Source organism: Somniosus microcephalus, chromosome 3, assembly GCF_052327205.1.
Source record: "Somniosus microcephalus isolate GS21.2 chromosome 3, FLI_Smic_1.0, whole genome shotgun sequence".
NCBI lineage: Eukaryota > Metazoa > Chordata > Chondrichthyes > Squaliformes > Somniosidae > Somniosus > Somniosus microcephalus.
This window is the reverse complement of record NC_140989.1, coordinates 132509889-132528323: the sequence shown is the minus strand read 5'-3', so window position 1 is coordinate 132528323 and position 18435 is coordinate 132509889. Positions and strand designations below refer to the sequence as shown.

The window sequence follows — 18435 nt, the reverse complement described above, 5'->3', positions numbered from 1 at the left end:
GGTTGCCTTCATGTTTAATAACAAGCTGAGGGGCAAGATCAAGAACGACAAAATCTTGAGGTGGAGAATCGAGCTTTCCACCTATGATTATGAGATCTTGTACCGGCCCGGTAAACTGAACGACCCCCCTGATGCTCTTTCACGCATTACATGCGCCAGCGCGCAAAGTGATAGACTTCAGACCCTCCACAATGACCTCTGCCACCCCGGAGTCACCAGACTCTACCATTTCATTAAGGCCCGCAACCTGCCATACTCCATCGAGGAGGTCAGGACCATGACCAGGAACTGCCAGATCTGTGCTGAGTGCAAACCGCACTTCTATAAGCCGGACAGAGCAAGCCTGATCAAGGCCACCCGCCCCTTCGAGCGTCTGAGCATCGACTTCAAGGGGCCCCTACCGTCATCCGACCGTAATGTGTACTTCCTCAACATCGTTGATGAGTACTCCCGTTTCCCCTTTGCCTTCCCCTGCCCAGACATGACCAGTAACACGGTCATTAAATGCCTGAACAAACTCTTCGCCTTGTTCGGGTTCCCGAACTATATACATAGTGACCGGGGCGCCTCCTTCATGAGCGAGGAACTCCGTCAGTTCCTATTGGAGAGGGGTATTGCAGCAAGCAGGACCACCAGCTACAACCCCCGAGGGAACGGCCAGGTGGAAAGAGAGAACGCGACGGTATGGAAGGCCACCCTCTTAGCCTTAAAGTCTAAGGGCCTCCCAACCTCCCGCTGGCAAGAGGTCCTCCCGATTGCGCTGCACTCCATCCGGTCACTACTTTGCACTGCCATTAACACCACCCCCCATGCCCGAATGTTTGTCTTCCCCAGGAAGTCGACTACGGGAACCACCCTACCAACCTGGCTGACCTCTCCGGGACCCGTCTTGCTGCGAAAGCACGTGAGGGCCCATAAAACGGACCCCCTGGTCGAGAAGGTGAACCTCCTGCACGCCAACCCCCAGTACGCCTATGTGGCTTACCCAGACGGACGGGAGGACACTGTCTCCTTACGAGACCTCGCACCCTCACCCCCCCCTCCCAACCCCCCCGAGTCCAGCCGAGGTAGACGGCATGCCGGAACCCCACGAGCCTTTGCCGACTACGCAGACACCAGCTTTAACACCGGATAATGTAACACCGCCGCTGCGACGATCGGAGAGGCTAACGAAGCCTCCAGACAGACTGACATACCAGAGCTGGTAATACACTTCACCCCGCCGGACTCTAATCTAAACAAGGGGTGAATGTGGTAAACCACTGTTATAGTTATCACTGTATATTGTTCTCACTGTTCTCACTGTCACATCACTACACGAGGTCGCCTCTTGTCGCACTGTTATACCTGGGCTGACCACCTCCGACTCCGCCCATTACCTGCCCAGGTATAAAGGTAGCTGACTGGCTAGTATTCCTCCCTGTTGGATCGGATCACCCACGAGGGTGGGCTCTGTTATTTAGCCAATAAAAACCTTCAGTTACGTTCTTAACTCGTCGCCTTTTATTGGACTAATTGATAGGCATATCAGAGAGTATTCCATCACAGTCCTGATTTGTGCCTTGCAGATGCTGGAAAGGCTTTGGGGAGTCAGGAGGTGAGACACTCGCTGCAGAATATACAGCCTCTGACCTGCTCTTGTGGCCACAGTATATATGTGGCTGGTTCAGTTAAGTTTCTGGTCAATGGTGACCCCCAGGATGTTGATGGTGTTTGGTTCGGTGATGGTAATGCTGTTGGATGTCAAGGGGCGGTGGTTAGACTCTATCTTGTTGGGAGACAGTCATTGCCTGGCACTTGTGTGGAGCAAATGTTACTTGCCACTTATCAGCCCAAGCCTGAATGTTGTCCAGGTCCTGCTGCAGGCTGGCATGGACTGCTTCATTATCTGGAGAGGTGCGAATGGAACTGAACACTGTGCAATCATCAGCGAACATCCTCACTTCTGACATGATGGAGGGAAGGTCATTGATGAAGCAGCTGAAGATGGTTGGGCCAAGGACACTGCCCTGAGGAACTCCTGCAGCAGTGTCCTGGGGCTGAGATGATTGATCTCCAACAACCACAACCATCTTCCTTTGTGCTAGGTATGACTCCGGCCAGTGGAGAGTTTTCCCCTGAATTCTCATTGACTTCAATTTTACTAGGGCTCCTTGATGCCACACTCGGTCAAATGCTGCCTTGATGTCAAGGGCAGTCACTCTCATCTCACCTCTGGAATTCAGCTCTTTTGTCCATGTTTGTACCAAGGCTGTAATGAGGTCTGGAGCTGAGTAGCCCTGGCAGAACCCAAACTGAGCATTGGTGAGCAGGTTATTGGCGAGGAAGTGCCGCTTGATAGCACTGCTGACGACACCTTCCATCACTTTCCTGATAATTGAGAGTAGACTGATGGGGCAGTAATTGGCTAGATTGGATTGGTCCTGCTTTTTGTGGACAGGACATATCTGGGCAGTTTTCCACATTGTTGGGTGTTGGGTGGATGCCAGAGTTGTGGCTATACTGGAACAGCTCGGCTACAGGCGCGGCTAGTTCTAGAGCACTAGTCTTCAGCACAACAGCGGGATATTGTCAGGGCCCATAGCCTTTGCTGTATGCAGTGTTTGCAATCATCTTCAGCCAGAAGTACCGAGTGAATGATCCATCTCGGCCTCCTCCTGAGGTCCCCACCATCACAGAAGCCAGTCTTCAGCCAATTCGATTCACTCCATGCGATACCAAAAAGTGGTTGAGCGCACTGGCTGCAGCAAAGGCTATGGGCGCGGCTAGTTCTGGAGCGCAAGTCTTCAGCCCAACAGCCGAGATGTTGTTGGGGCCCATTGCCTTTGCTTTATCTAGTGCACTTAGCCGTTTCTTGATATGACGTGGAGTGCATCGAATTGGCTGAAGACTGGCTTCTGTGATGGTGGGGACCTCAGGAAGAGGCCGATATGGATCATCCACTCAGCACTTCTGGCTAAAAGATGGTTGCAAACGCTTCAGCCTTGTCTTTTGCACTCGCGTGCTGGGCTCTGCCATCATTGAGGATGGGGATATTCATGGAACCTCCTCCTTCCGTTAGTTGCTTCATGGTCCACCACCATTCACGACTGAATGTGGCAGGACTCCAGAGCTTTGATCTGATCCGTTGATTGTGGGATCGCTTAACTCTGTCTATAGGATGCTGCTTTCGCTGTTTAGCATGCATGCAGTACTGCAGTACTGATTCATCAGCTGAGGGAGGGCGGTAGGTGGTAATCAGCAGGAGGTTTCCTTGCCCATGCTTGACCTGAAGCCATGAGACTTCATGAGGTCCAGAATCAATGTGGAGAACTCCCAGGGCCACTCCTTCCCGCCACCTCTAGGATGGTGACGGAGGTGTCTGGGTTAAAGGATCTATTTAGGAACCAGACTGGAGCAGTGCGTAGCACGTCAGGTAGCCGAGAGGTTATTTCTTTTCGTGGGGAAGTGGCCAGGGGAGGGGGGGGGGGGGGTGGCGGAGGGGGAAGGGGGGGGGGGAAGACTGGGATCTGCCCAGAAGTCTCCTTAGCAATCTAGTTGGCTTTGGGTGGGTGATGTAGCCTGCAGATATGAAGCCAATACTGATGTTTTCCTGACTCTAAGTACAGCCTGTGCATCATTGTTATAAAGAAAAGAATGTCTTGCATTTATATATCACCTTTCATGACCTCAGGATGTCCCAAAGCGCTTTACAGCCAATTAATTACTTTTGACGTATATTCACTGTTGTAATGTAGGAAACGCAGCAGCCAATATGCGCACCACCAGCAATGTGATGATGACCAGATAATCTGTTTTTTGGTGATGTTGATTGAGGGATAGATATTGGCCAGGACACTGGGGAGAACTCCCCTGCTCTTCTTCAAACTAGTGCCATGGGATCCTTTACGTTCACCTAAAAGGACAGACAGGGCCTCAGTTTAATGTCTTATCCGAAAAACGGCACCTCCGACAAATGGAACTATCACAACATCAACAAACATACATCCAGCCTGCAGCACACATGCATCCAAGACTAGATCCCAAAACCTTGCTCCTTCTCAAGTCTGGCTCCACCCTACTTTGTCGCATCCTGAGGCTGTCCTCCCATTAAAGCCATAGGACTTCTCTACCCAATACCAACACGCACTTTCAATTTGTACGTCCTGGGTTTTAAAAAGGTAATGGTTTAACTATTTTGAAACACACAGGTCAGATAGCTATGAAGATAGAAGTGATGTAAGTATTGCGAAGCTCAGGTGTGGTATTAGAACGCAATAGTTAAAATGTGTTTACAATCCTGAGAATGATAATTTTCTCAGACTGATACCTGTCTATACTAAGAAAAATGATGAATTATAGTGCAAATGAAATAACTTAAGATCATTCAGGAAAAGTGGATTCAGTAAATCCAAATTTTAAAAGGTTTGTGAAATGCAGGCCACACAGAACCAATTCACTGGAATTATAGGTAGGCATTATTAAATGTACATTACATTTTCAGAAAGTATCTGACAAGACTTGTCACAAGAAACTTTCTCGCTGAAGTGAAAGCTGACAAGATAAATTGATTAAGTGCAAACTGAAACAGATACCATGCAAAAAATAAAAGGAAACAGTCATCATCAATGACTTGCTCTAACCAGGCAGCTGTTACCAGCAGTATCCCTCATGGATCAGTGGTGGGACTTCTAATTTTGTGGATAACACCAAGTTGTTTGGGAATGGACAATATTCTAATACTAAGAGTATTTTGGAGAGATCCACTAAAACAGCAGCTTGGCAGATAAAAAACGAACATATTCCACTTGTGGGAGAATCCAAAAGTAGGGGCCATAAATACAAGATAGTTACTAATAAGTCCAATAGGGAAATAAGGAGGAATTTCTTGACTCAGAGAGTGGTTAGAATGTGGAACTTGCTACCACAGGGAGTGGTGGAAGCGAATAGCTTAGATGCTTTCAAAAGGAAACTAGACGAGTACATGAGAGAAAAGGAAATAGAAAGTTATGTTGAAAGGCTGAGATGAGGTCGATGGAATGGGAGGAGACTCGTGTAGAGTATTAACACCAGCACAGACTAGTTTCAGTGCTGCATATGTGCTGCATATTCTATGTAATTCTATGTAATAAAATTTAAGGTAATGTACATAGTTGCTAAAAATGGCAAGTAGAACGGCACACCGAAGGGAACATTGTTAAATAAATACATCAGGATAAGGACCTACAATGGGTTTATACTTGCATATTCCTAGGAAGATATGAGGGCACTGTTTAAAAAAGACACGCCTATTGTGATAAGGAGAACTATTGGTTTATGGGATTCCAAAATTTTTACCAGTGTTTGGGGATCTCATTCCATAATTCCATCCTTTTATAATTAAGACACTAGCTTCCAATCACTGAATACGTCAAAACTCTCTCGACAGATGCTGCCCGATCTGCTGAGAGTTTCTAGCATTTTCTGTTTTTATTTCAGATTTTCAGCATCTCCATTATGTCTTTCTGGTCTTATTGTTTAATTCACCACCACTTTTCTTCCAAGTAAGCCCACCTTGAAAAGGTCCTGCTCTTTTCTCCGATGCTGTTCACCTTCATTGATATCTGCTCTCTCTCTCCACAGATGCTGCCTGACCCGCTGAGCGTTTCCAGCATTTTCGGTTTTTATTTCTGATCACCAGCATCCGCAATATTTTGCTTTTGTTTTACTGAATAAGTGAAATTTTAATTTTTACCAGGAAGTTAAATCTCTAACTTTTACCAATTCTGACAAAAGGTCATCGACCTGAAACATCAACTCTGTTTCACTCTCCACAGTTGCTGCCCGACCTGATGAGTGTTTTTATTTCTGATTTTTACTGCATTGGTTTCTGGGATTTTTATTTCATTCTGAGAAATGCATTCTGCCATTCCAACAATTTTTCCATGAAAACTGCATCATTTGCCTTAACAATAAGCCGTTGGGATTTTTTGGTAAGAAGTTTAGAAACTGAATAGTTGCTTTTTAGAATCTGAAGGAGTGAAACTATTGAAACCAACTGGGCGACATTTTTTTCTAAAAGTTCTTGCATTAGTGTATAAATTTAGAACTACAATACCACATCACTATCTTCTCAGCAAATAAACAAAACTTGTAATTAGTATAAAATGGTAGGTCTAACTCAAGTGTACTGTGCCTGAAACTAGTATTTGAGGATCAAATTCCATCCTTTTTGAGTTAAGCCATTGGTTTCCAACCACTGAATAAGTCAAGTTCTGTTTCTTACTACACTGGTTTCTGTGATGTTTTATTAGTGTTTTAGGAAATGTATTCTGCAATTCCAACCTTGCAAGCTACTTTAACAATGTGGACTCCCCTCTAAGACATTTGGAATATATAAAGAAGCTACAAGGAAACATACACCACCTTTCACTAATCGAAAATGTTGTAGAAAGACTTGCATTTATATACTGTACAGTAGTGCCTTTCGTGACCTCAGGACGTTCCAAAGCGCTTTACAGCCAATGAAGTACTTTTGAAGTGTGGTCACTGTTGTAATGTAGGAAACACGGCAGCCAATATGAGCACAGCAAGCTCCCACAAACAGTAATGTGACAATGACTAGACAATCTTTTTTTTTTTTAGTGATGTTGATTGAGGAATAAATATAGGCCAGGACACTGGAGAAAACTCCCCAGCTATTTTTCAAAATAGTGCCATGGGATTTTTTACGTCCACCTGAGAGCAGACGGGGCCTCGGTTTAACATCTCATCCGAAAGACGGCACCTCCGACAGTGCAGCACTCCCTCAGTACAGCACTAGAGTGTCAGCCTAGATTTTTGTGCTCAAGTCTCTGGAGTGGGACTTGAACCCACAACCTTCTGACACAGAGGCAAGAGTGCTACCCACTGAGTCACTGCTGACACACAAGAATCCTGTAGCAAATACTACAGAGCATCTCAACATTAAAGAGAAGCATATTCAAAAAGGAATATGTCATACTTGTCAATATTTATTTTTAAATGAATTCAAGCAGACTGATACTTAAGCTAGGGCTGTCATCTTAAATGCAGGCAGGCTGAACAGCCTACAGTTGGACACTGCCACCCACTTGCCATTAAGCACTAACCTGAATCCGTAGGCAGTAGATGGTAAACACACAAGACTCACTATTAAGCAACAGATGTAGGGTGACCAGACCAGCTACCTCATGAGATGAATTCCCTAATTAAAAAATACACAAATGAGCTATGAAAGTACGTTGCAAATATATTATTCTCTGCGATTGTTTATCAAGCTTTTCCTCGCCTTTATTTAATAAGTTTAGACTGGTTAGTATTAAAGTTACACACACACTGATAGTTTCACCGTTGGATAATTGATCAGCTATTACTAGAGCCTGGTTATCCTGCCAAAAAGTCCACTCTGAACGACTACAAGAACATCGTACATAAAAATATACTTTGATAATTCTAAAAGAATTTACAATGTTAACACAATGGTGGGTGAAAACAAATTAAGCCCCAGGGTTGGAGAGAGCATGAAGTTTAAATAGGTCTCGCTGCAAAAGACTGCTGTTTTGCTTCACTGGAGTTAATCTTAAACATGAAAAAGCTGGCAGTAATATAGAATGACAGTTTAACTGGAATCATAGAATAGTACAGCACTAAAGGCGACCATTTGGCCCATCGAGTCTACGCTGGCTCTTTTGAAGAGCAACCCAGTTAGTCCCACTCCCGGCTCTTTCCCCATACCCCTACAATTTTTTCTCCTTCAAGTATTTATCCAATTCCCGTTTGAAGGCTACTATTGACTCTGTATCCACCAGCCTATCAGGTAGTGTATTCCAAATCCTAACCACTCGTTGCGTAAAAAGGTATTTCCTCGTGTCACCTCTGGTTCTTTTGCCAATCACTTTAAATCTGTACCCTCTTGTTATCGACCCTTCAGCCATTGGAAACAGTTTCTCTTTATTTACTCTATTTAAACCCTTCATGATTTTAAATACCTCTATCAAATCTCCTCTCAGCCTTCTTTGCTCTCAGGAGAACAACCCCAGCTTCTCTAGTCTATCGACATAACTGTAATCCCTCATCCCTGGAACCATTCTAGTAAATCTCTTCTGTACCCTCCCCAAAGCCTTCACGTCCTTCCTAAAGTGTGGTGCCCAGAATTGGGGCCGAACTACTGTTTTAAATAGGTTTAGAATAACTCAGTAAGATCTAAAATTATTTTGTACAGATAAACAAGATAATCTGCTTCTACGTATTTAAAGAGACTACTTGTAGACTCTGCTGCTGAAACCCTCATCCATGCTTTTGTTACCTCTAGACTCAGCTCTCCTGGTTGGCCTCCATTCTTCCACCATCCGTAAACTTCAGCTCATTCAAAGCTCTACTGCCCATATCCTGACTCACACCAAGTCCCGTTCACCCATTACCCGTGCTCACTGACCTGCATTAGCTCCTGGTCCAGCAACGCCTTCAATTTAAAATTCTCACCCCTCCATGGCCTTGCCCTTCCCTATGTCTGTAACCACCTCCAGCCCTACAACCCTCCGAGATATCTGCGCTCCTCCAATTCTGGCCTTTTGTGCATCCTCGATTTCCTTTGCCTCCCACCATTGGCGGCCGTGCCATCAGCTGTTTGGGCCCAAGCTCTGGAATTTGCTCTCTGAACCTCTCCACCTCCCTCTCCTCCTTTAAAGACACCCCTTTAAACCTACCTGTTTGACCGGTCTTAATATCTCATGTGGCTCGGTGTCAAATTTTGTCTGGTAACTGTCCTGTGAAGTGCCTTAAAACGTTTTACTATGCTAAAGGCACTATATAAATACAAGTTATTGTAGAAGGGGTAAAATTCTGCTCTCTAATTGTGGATTAGACATTACTTGGAACCAATCAAAAATTTGACCAGATTCAAAAGTAGGTGATTCTTTATAAACAAAATTAATAGGAGCTGGCTGCCCTCTACCAGTAACCTGGTGCAAAACACCTCGAAGAACGTGGTTTTCATTTTAGCAAAGCATTTTATATCTCTTTGTCCTGAATAAACCCCACTATTTTAAATATATCAGATTTATTGATAACAGTCACAATATTTGCAGAAAAGGAAAATCAAAGTGACTTTAAATAATTACAGGAAGAAACATTTTTCAATGTTAAAATTTGACAGGTTCTGCACAATGACAACCGATGCCAAGCTTCAAAATAACAAATATAATTCCCCAAAAAAATCATATTTCTGATGATTACAAAGTATAAATCTCTTTCCCCTCACAAGTATTGTAATTTACAGAACTAATTTACAGCGAATTTACAGAACAGGAAACTATTCAACCGCTGTCGCCTCCAGTCCAGATCCAAGGTTGTCCCATCCTCTGTCGTCGAATTACAGTATGCAGACGACGCTTGCGTCTGCGCTCACTTGGAGGTCGAACTCCAAACCATCATCAACACCTTCACCGAAGCGTACGAGAGCATGGGCCTTACGCTAAACATCCATAAGACAAAGGTCCTCTACCAACCTGCCCCCGCCACACAGTACTGCTCCCCGATTATCAAAATCCACGACAAGGCATTGGACAACGTGGACCACTTTCCATACCTCGGGAACCTACTGTCAACAAGGGCAGATGTCGACAACGAAGTCCAACACCGCCTTCAGTGTGCCAGTGCAGCCTTCGGTCACCTGAGGAAGAGTGTTTAAAGACCAGGACCTCAAACCCGGCACGAAGCTCATGGTCTACAGAGCAGCAGTGATACCCGCCCTGCTGTATGCCTCAGAGACATGGACCATGTATAGCAGGCACCTCAAAGCACTGGAGAGGTACCACCAGCGCTGCCTCCGCAAGATCCTGCAAATCCATTGGCAGGATAGGCGCACCAAGGCCAACATCCCCAGCATCGAAGCTTTGACCACGCTCAATCAGCTCCGATGTACGGATCACATTGTCCGCATACCCAATTCGAGACTCCCAAAACAAGCGCTCTACTCGGAGCTCCAACACGGCAAGAGGGCCCCAGGTGGGCAGAGGAAACGCTTCAAGGACACCCTCAAAGCCTCCTTGAAAAAGTGCAACATCCCCATCGACACCTGGGAATCCCTGGCCCAAGACCGCAGAAAATGGAGGAGAAGCATCCAGGAAGGCGCCGAACCCCTCGAGTCTCTTCACCAGGAGCAAGTGGAAGCCAAGCACAGGCAGCGCAAGGACCGCACGTCAACCCAAACACCCCACCCACCCGCCCCTTCAACCACCATCTGCCCCACCTGTGACAGAGACTGTAGGTCCCGCACTGGACTCCTCAGTCACCTGCGAACTCATTTTTAATGTGGAAGCAAGTCATCTTCGGTTCCGAGGGACTGCCTAAGAAGGAGAAGATTGGCAGCAAGTGTGGCTAATGTACAGGTATTTTTTTAACCCCTTCTATTTAATGGTCGAACAGTCCTTGTACATACTATCTGCTTGGCCAAAGATAATGACCCACAATTTGCGGTCAGCGACGAAGCAAAGGCGCTCACCGCTGACCCCGAAGAAAGCTGCCCACAGGGATCTTGAGATCTTTGTGACAAGATGTTTGCCTTTTTTAACAGTCAAGTGATTTCAGTGCTCTGTAGTGGGAATCCCTGTCCTTGCACCTCATAAAAATGGTACCATTTATCTTGTATTGTCTCTCCTCGTTCTTCCTACCAAAATGTATCACCTCACACTTTTCTGTGTTGAATTTCATCTGCCATTTGTCCACCCACCCATTCCACTAACCTGTCTATGTCCTCTTGAAGTCTATTACTATCATCCTCATCTCACTTAATGTAGTAGTTGGCATTACTGTCAGCTATGCGATTGTGCATACCACTAGTTGAATTTTACAGAATTCTTTCAATTAAATAGAGAAGCCCAGCTTACCAAATTGGGGTAAGATGGTGGTTTCTTCTAACAAGAACAGTTGGATCTGGAATAGTCCTGTATTGTAGCCCACTAATTATTGATAGTATGAATTATTAATTTAAGTTTAAGTATTAATAGCTTTAATGAGTTTTGAGGTTTATAAAACTAAGAAGCCTAATAATGATTGAAAAATATATATATATATATATAAAAATATCTTCAATGTTGTAAGATTTCTATATTGCTAAATGTACTACAGAAAACCCCCTTTTCTCCAGTATGCTCTTCCTCACTTGTGCAATTCGGAAAGAAGAAGATCCACGTTAGCCTTAGTTCAACCTCGTGGCAAATAGCAGAGTCCATGGACACTACGGCTGAACTGGAAACTGGCTGAGTCAGTGTTTACAAGATACTCTAACATGAAGTGTGCCTTTTTTGATTAGACCAATAAAGGTGACACACTGAGTTACCTCAGTATCACTAACCACGAAAACAGCTCATAAGAACATAAAAACAGAAGAAATAGGAGCAGGAGTAGGCCATACGGCCCCTCGAGCCTGCTCCGCCATTCAATAAGATCATGGCTGATCTTCCACCTCAACTCCACTTTCCTGCCCGATCCCCATATCCCTGGATTCCCCTAGAGTCCAAAAATCTATCTCAGCCTTGAATATATTCAACGACTCAGCATCCACAGCCCATTCGGATAGAGAATTCCAAAGATTCACAACCCTCTGAGCTCAACAAATGCCCCCTCATCTGAGGAGGTACCACTAATATAGTAATGTGAACATGAAGTCCAATCAAACTCAGTGAAGCTTACATCGAAGCTAAATCATAATAGTATCCATATCAACTAAACAGTGTATGTCCTGCAGTACCCACCCATCACAGAAGGCCTTGAGGGTTATAACCTACTGCACCTGGTATTCCCAGGCGGAATCCCATCCAAGTACTAACCAGACCTGACTCAGCTTTGCTGCTGAGAGTAGGCGTTTTCTGAGTAGTCTGGCTACAGGCATGAACTACTGTATGTAAAGAGCTTTCACTCAAATCAATGTATTTGTAGAAGTTACACTATTAAATAAATGTCTCTGTTCAGGCAGAAACCTACTCACTGGTTTGATGCGCAATTTCTCATCAACCACCTCCAGCAGGCCATGGCTTCTGGACACTCGTTTATCGGAAACCTAAAAAAGAAAGAACCCCACCCCCCCCCAAAAAAAATTAAAATACTTTCTAGTATATTGGATTTTCCTATCCGAAAACACACTTCCCCCAATTGCAAATGCACTGCATTGTTGGGGGTTCAGCAGTTAGTGGGAATGGAGTCAAGGGAGCAGAAGGTGGGTGTCATGGATGAGATGAGCTCAGAGACAGCGTGAGAGGAGATAGAAGAGAAACTAGAGAGATTTGCAGGTTCAGGGATGGGGCAGAACCTAGGGGAAGTTTGGCTTTGTGGGCAAAGGGAAGCAGCAGAGACACCTCTACAGATGGTCTCAAATTTAGTGACAAAGAAGTTCATGAGCTTCTTCACATCTGTTGTTAGAGGTCAGGGTACAGGCAGCAGGGAAGAGGGGTTTAAGGAGATGGCTGGTAGTGAAGAAAAGAAGTCAGGGTTATCTTTACTTTCCAAGATGATCCTGGAGTAGCGAGCGATTTTGGCAGAAGAGTGAAGCCTGAAAACATTTGATGTTGTCCAACCAGATCTGGTGAGAGATGGCTATGCCACTTATGCACGCCTTGGACTTTAGGGAGCAAAAATTGAGAAACGGTAATGGATTTTCTGGGGTCGAGGGCATCAAACATGGAGTTGAGAGTGGCTGTGCAAATCAACGATTGCAGTAGTATCATGAATGCAATGCCAACAATTAGACAGTTGGAAGTTTAAAAGTGCAATTGTCAGTGACTTGTGGAGAGATTTTTCCAGGTGGGTGCTAAGAAGGAAGTGGGATTGAAAGGGGGTAGGTGATATTCCTAAAAATAGAAAGCGTCACAAATACTGAGGCAGGCTCTATACACAAGACATTAACCTCTTTTCTCTTCACAGATGCTGGTGAACCTGCTGTGTATTGCAGTTTATTTTTTATTTCTACCATATGTATGTTGTTGGTTGTACTTAAGTGTAGGAATGACAAAGAATGCGACACCACCCAGCATAGCATGTGGCTGCAGGACATTCTGAAGGGGGAGGGTGAACAGCCAGAGGTCGTGGTCCATATTGGTACCAACGACATAGGTAGAAAGAGGGACGAGGTCCTGCAAGCAGAATATAGGGAGCTAGGAAATTAATTAAAAAGCAGGACCTCAAGGTAGTAATCTCAGGATTACTCCCAGTGCCACGTGCTAGCGAGAGCAGAAATAGGAGAATAGACCAGATGAATGCGCGGCTGGAGAGATAGTGTAGGAGGGAGGGATTTTAATTCCTGAGGCATTGGGACCGATTCTGGGGAAGGTGGGACCTGTACAAGCTGGACGGGTTACACCTCAACAGAACTGGGACCAATATCCTCGCAGGATGGTTTGCTAGTGCTGTTGGGAAGGATTTAAACTAGTTTGTCAGGGGGCTGGGAACCTAAGTGTGGGCCCAGAACAGAGAGAAACAAAGCTGGAAGTGCAAGTTAGAAAAGTAGTCAGCAAAACTAGTAAGGAGCAGAAACAAAGGCCAACAGTAAAGAGGGTCAAAGTGCAGAAAAATATTAAACAGGCAAAGTTGAAGGCACTTTATCTAAATGCACGTAGCATTCGCAACAAGGTGGATGAATTAATAGCACTAATAGAAGTAAATGGGTATGATGTAATTGCCATTACAGAGACATGGTTGCAGGGTAACCAAAGCTGGGAACTGAATGTTCCAGGGTACTCACAATTCACAATTCACAATTCAAATCGCTTTATTGGCATGATAAGTTACATCTTATGTTGCCAAAGCATCAAAATACATTTATGGTTTACCACATAAACGCAGTTCTATTCATACAGTGTATAAACAGGTATATCCCTGAGTGTATAAATATACATTCGCATTGTTTATATATATTCTTTTCTTAGTTTACTGGTTGGCTCTCTGTTCATACTCAACATTTAGGAAGGACAGACAAAAAGAAAAAGGAGGTAGCGTAGCGCTGTTAATAAGGGATGAGATCGGTACGGTAGAGATAAAAGATCTTGGCTTGGCAGATCGTGATGTAGAATTGGAATCAGTTTGGGTGGAGCTAAGAAACAGCAAAGGGCAGAAAACATTGGTGGGAGTTGTGTATAGGCCACCAAACAGTAGTGGTAATGTAGGGCACAGTATCAATCAAGAGATTAGAAGTGCATGTAACAAGGGCAATACGGTAATCATGGGGGACTTTAATCTACATACTGACTGGGCAAATCAAGTTACCACTAATGGTGTGGAGGGCGAATTCTTGGAATGCATGTGAGATGGTTTCCTGGATCAGTATGTGGAGGAACCAACCAGGGAACAGGCGATTCTGGATCTGGTACTGTGTAATGAGAAAGGGCTAATCAATAATCTTGTGGTAAATGGGCCTTTAGGGACAAGTGACCATAATATGATTGAATTTTATATTAAGTTGAGAGTGATGTAGTCCAATCTGAAACTAAGGTCTTCAATCTAAACAGAGGAAACGACAAGGGTATGAGGGACAAGTTGGCCATGGTAGATTGGGAGACTACACTAAAGGATATGAAGGTGGACATACAATGGCTAACATTCAAGGAAATAATGCATAATTTGCAGCAAACATATATTCCTCTAGGGCATAAAAACCCAAAAGGAAAAGTGACCCAACCATGGCTAACAAAAGAAATTAAAGCTAGTATTGTCAAAGGAGGAAACTTATAAAGTTGCCAGAAAAAGCGATCAGCCTGAGGATTGGAATCTTTTTAGAAATCAGCAAAGGGGGACCAAGATTGATAAAGAAAGGGAAAATGGAATATAAGCACAAACTAGCGAAAAATATAAAAACGGATTGTAAAAGCTTCTATAGGTATGTGAAAAGGAAAAGACTGGTGAAGGTAAATGTAGGTCCTTTACAGTCAGAGACGGGAGAATTTATAATGGGGGAATGAGGAAATGGCAGAGAAATTAAATAAATACTTTGGCCCAGTAATTCCGGTCCCAACGCGTGAGTACGGACGGGGTACTCACGCGTGGGCCCGTTGGAAGTGCCAGATTTCAGCGTGCACAGCGCATGCGCGGGAAACAGGCATTTCCTGTCCTCTGAACCAAGGGGTTCAGAGGACGAACGCGTGCGCGCAGGAGTCTGCGCGTGCGCGCTGAAATTCCTTTTTTTCCCCACAGGTTTGCGCGTGTGTAAGGGCCTCTCCTTTTTAAGACTTCATTCTTTAAGGTAAGTGGTCTATTACTTAAAATTATAACATTTTTTCCACAGCTTTATTGTTTTTAAGGACTTTACAGTGAGGTAAGTGTAGTTTTAGACCCAATTTTTTTTTTAATTATTTTTTTCAAAAATTTGATTAATTGTTTAAAATAGTTTTTTAAAGTTATTTATAGTTTATTTAATTATTGGGATGTTTTTTTAAATTTTATTTAAAGTTAAACTAGTCTTTTGGGCGCCCGTACTTTTCATGAGTTTGACAGTTCTTACTATCAAACTCATGAATGAAGTTTCCCCTCCCCTGATTGGCTGCACAGTGCTCACCTGATCCCAGCCGGCATATCGCACTAACTACGCCGCTGGATCAGGCAAGCACATCGCACCGACATCTGAACCGGGCCAGTGACAGGACAGATGTCGGCGCGCCGGGTGAGTGCACATCGGGGGCTTGCACGCACGGCAAGCCCCCGAACCTAATTTCTGGGCTAATGTTTCTGTCTTCACGGAGGAAGACACAAAAAACCTCCCAGAAATATGAGAAAACCAAGGGTGTGGTGAGAATGAGGAACTTAAAGAGATTATTAGTAAAAAAAACAGTACTAGCAAAATTAATGGGACTAAAACTCCATAAATCTCAAGGACCGGATGACCTACATCCATGGGTTTTGAAAGAGGTGGCCATTGGGATAGTGGATGCATTGGTTGTCATCTTCCAAAATTCTATAGATTCTGGAATGGTTCCTGCAGATTGGAGGATAGCAAATGTAACCCCGCTACTTAAGAAAGGAGGGAGAGAGAAAACGGGGAACTACAGACCTGTTAGCCTCACATCAGTAGTTGGGAAAATGCTGGAATCTATTATAAAGGATGCAATAACTGGGCACTTAGAAACTAATAGTAAGATTGGGCAGAGTCAACATGGATTTATGAAAGGGAAATCCTGTTTGACAAACCTATTGGAGTTCTTTGAGGATGTAACTAGTGGAGTAGACAAAGGGGAACTGGTAGATGTGGTGTATTTGGATTTTCAGAAGGCCTTCGATAAGGTCCCACACAAGAGGTTGGTGAACAAAATTAGGGCACATGGAATATACTAGCATGGATTGAAAATTGGTTAACAGACAGAAAACAAAGAGTAGGGATAAACGGGTCTTTTTCAGGATGGCAGGCTGTGACTAGTGGGTACCGCAAGGATCGGTGCTTGGGCCCCAGCTATTCACAATCTATATCAATGATTTGGATGAGGGGACTAAATGTAACATTTCCAAATTTGCTGATGACACAAAGCTAGGTGGCAGTGTCAGTTGCAAAGAGGATGTGAAGAGGCTTCAAGGGGATCTCGACAGGCTCAGTGAGTGGGCGAGAACACAGCAGATAGAATATAATGTGGATAAATGTGAAGTTATCCACTTTGGTAGAAAAAACAGAAAGGCAGAGTATTTCCTAAATGGTGAAAGATTGGGGAATGCAGATGATCAAAGGGACCTGGGTGTCCTTGTACATGAGTCATTGAAAGTGAATGTGCAGCAAGCCATTTGGAAGGCAAATGGTATGCTGGCCTTCATTACAAGAGGATTTGAGTACAGGAGTAAAGAAGTCTTACTCCAATTATATAGGGCCTTGGTGAGACCACATCTGGAGTACTGCGTACAATTTTGGTCTCCTTACCTAAGGATATAGTTGCCATAGAGAGTGTGCAACGAAGGTTCACGAGATTGATTCCTGGGATGGCGGGACTGTTGTATGAAAGAGATTGAGTAAACTAGGCCTGTATTCTCTTGAATTCAGAAGAATGAGTGGATCTCATTGAAGCATACAAAATTATTACAGGGCTTGATAGGGTGGATACTGGGAGAATGTTTCCCTTGGCTGGGCAGTCTAAAACCAGGGGCCACAGCCTCAGGATAAAGGGTAGGCCATTCAGGACTGAGCTGACAAGAAATTTCTTCACACAGAGGGTGTTGAATCTTTGGAATTCTCTACCCCAGAGGGCTGTGGAGGCTCAGTCATTGGGTATATTCAAAACAGAAGTCGACAGATTTCTGACTCGCAAGGGCATCAAGGGATATGGCGATAGGGCCGGTGAATGGAATTGAGGCAGAAGATCAGCCATTTCATTGAATGGCAGAGCAGGCTCGAAGGGCCGAATGGCCTACTCCTGCTCCTATTTCTTACGTTCTTATAATAGAATCTGGCAGTATCAAAGGCTTCAGCAGAAGATAGGCTGAGATAGAGGCAGAGACAGGCAGTGTTACAGAGGTGGAAATAGGCAGTATTTGTGAAGGAGAGGAATTGAGGTTGGAAGATCAGCTCGCAATCAGAGGAAACCACGGTTGCGAATAATCTGGTCCAGCCAGAAGTAGTAGTCAGGGGAGAGTAATGGATCTGGTGGTAAAAGTACAGAGTTTGCAGCAGGGGCTTCAGACTGAGTTAAATGTCTTTATGATTACGAAAGGATTTGATAGGGTAGGACGTAGAAAAATGTTTCCCACTTGTCAGAAATATAAGCTAGTCACTAATAAATCCAATAGGGAATTCAGAAGAAACTTATTTACCCAAAGAATGGTTAGAATGTGGAACTCACTACCATAAGGAGAAGTTGAGGCGAATAGCATAGATACACTGAAGGAGAAGCTAGATAAACACTTGAAAGAGAAAGGAATAGAAGGATATGTTGATGGGGTGAGTGGGGAGAAGACTCGTGTTGAAGCATAAACACCAACATGGAGCAGTTGAGTCGAATGGCCTGTTTCTGTGCTGTAAAATTGTGTGTAATTGGGAAACCTCTGAATCCTGTGAGGACAATTCCAGCAAAGCACAATTACACTTAACTCCAGTATCTACAGGGTGTGGTCTGCAGTTAATGAGCCGGCGGCCACTTACTCCGAGAAGAGGCCCTCGTCCGATGGTGGTCAAGCCCGCGGCTAAAGCGATCGTTCCCTTCCCATCCACAGGCTGCAACTCCAACATCTTTGTATTCGTCCTCTCGGCACCAAAACATCACACAGTCTCTCTCTCTCTGGGGCAACAATCAAAGCACACCCGCCGCAAACACCCTTTTTTTTTAAAATTGGGGAAGTGGGATGAAAAACAATTTAAGGCCGGCCGGGGCGCCTGAAAGGAACTACAACTCCCGGCCTGCTCCGCGCCTCCGCATCAACAGGAAAAAGTGGACGCAATCACGTGTGAGACGTTTCACGTAAACAAACGTCAACCGTCGGACATTTAAAAACCAAGGA

General features: G+C 44.4%; 1 protein-coding gene across 4 annotated transcripts in view; it reads right to left on the bottom strand.

The window, feature by feature from the left end:
- Positions 1-18338, bottom strand: part of aplf (aprataxin and PNKP like factor) — a 115868-nt gene extending 97530 nt beyond the window's left edge. The window contains exons 1-2 of one of the 4 annotated variants that reach the window (XM_085981633.1): positions 18080-18338; positions 11966-12037 (exon numbers count right to left, since the gene is read on the bottom strand). In XM_085981633.1, the coding sequence (XP_085837759.1) occupies positions 11966-12037; positions 18080-18166 (159 nt within the window). In that variant the 5' untranslated portion in view covers positions 18167-18338. The remainder of the gene's footprint in view (positions 1-11965; positions 12038-18079) is intronic. The other 3 variants (XM_085981636.1, XM_085981632.1, XM_085981634.1) reach the window with 3 other exon arrangements.
- Between the last annotated feature and the right edge of the window lie 97 nt (positions 18339-18435).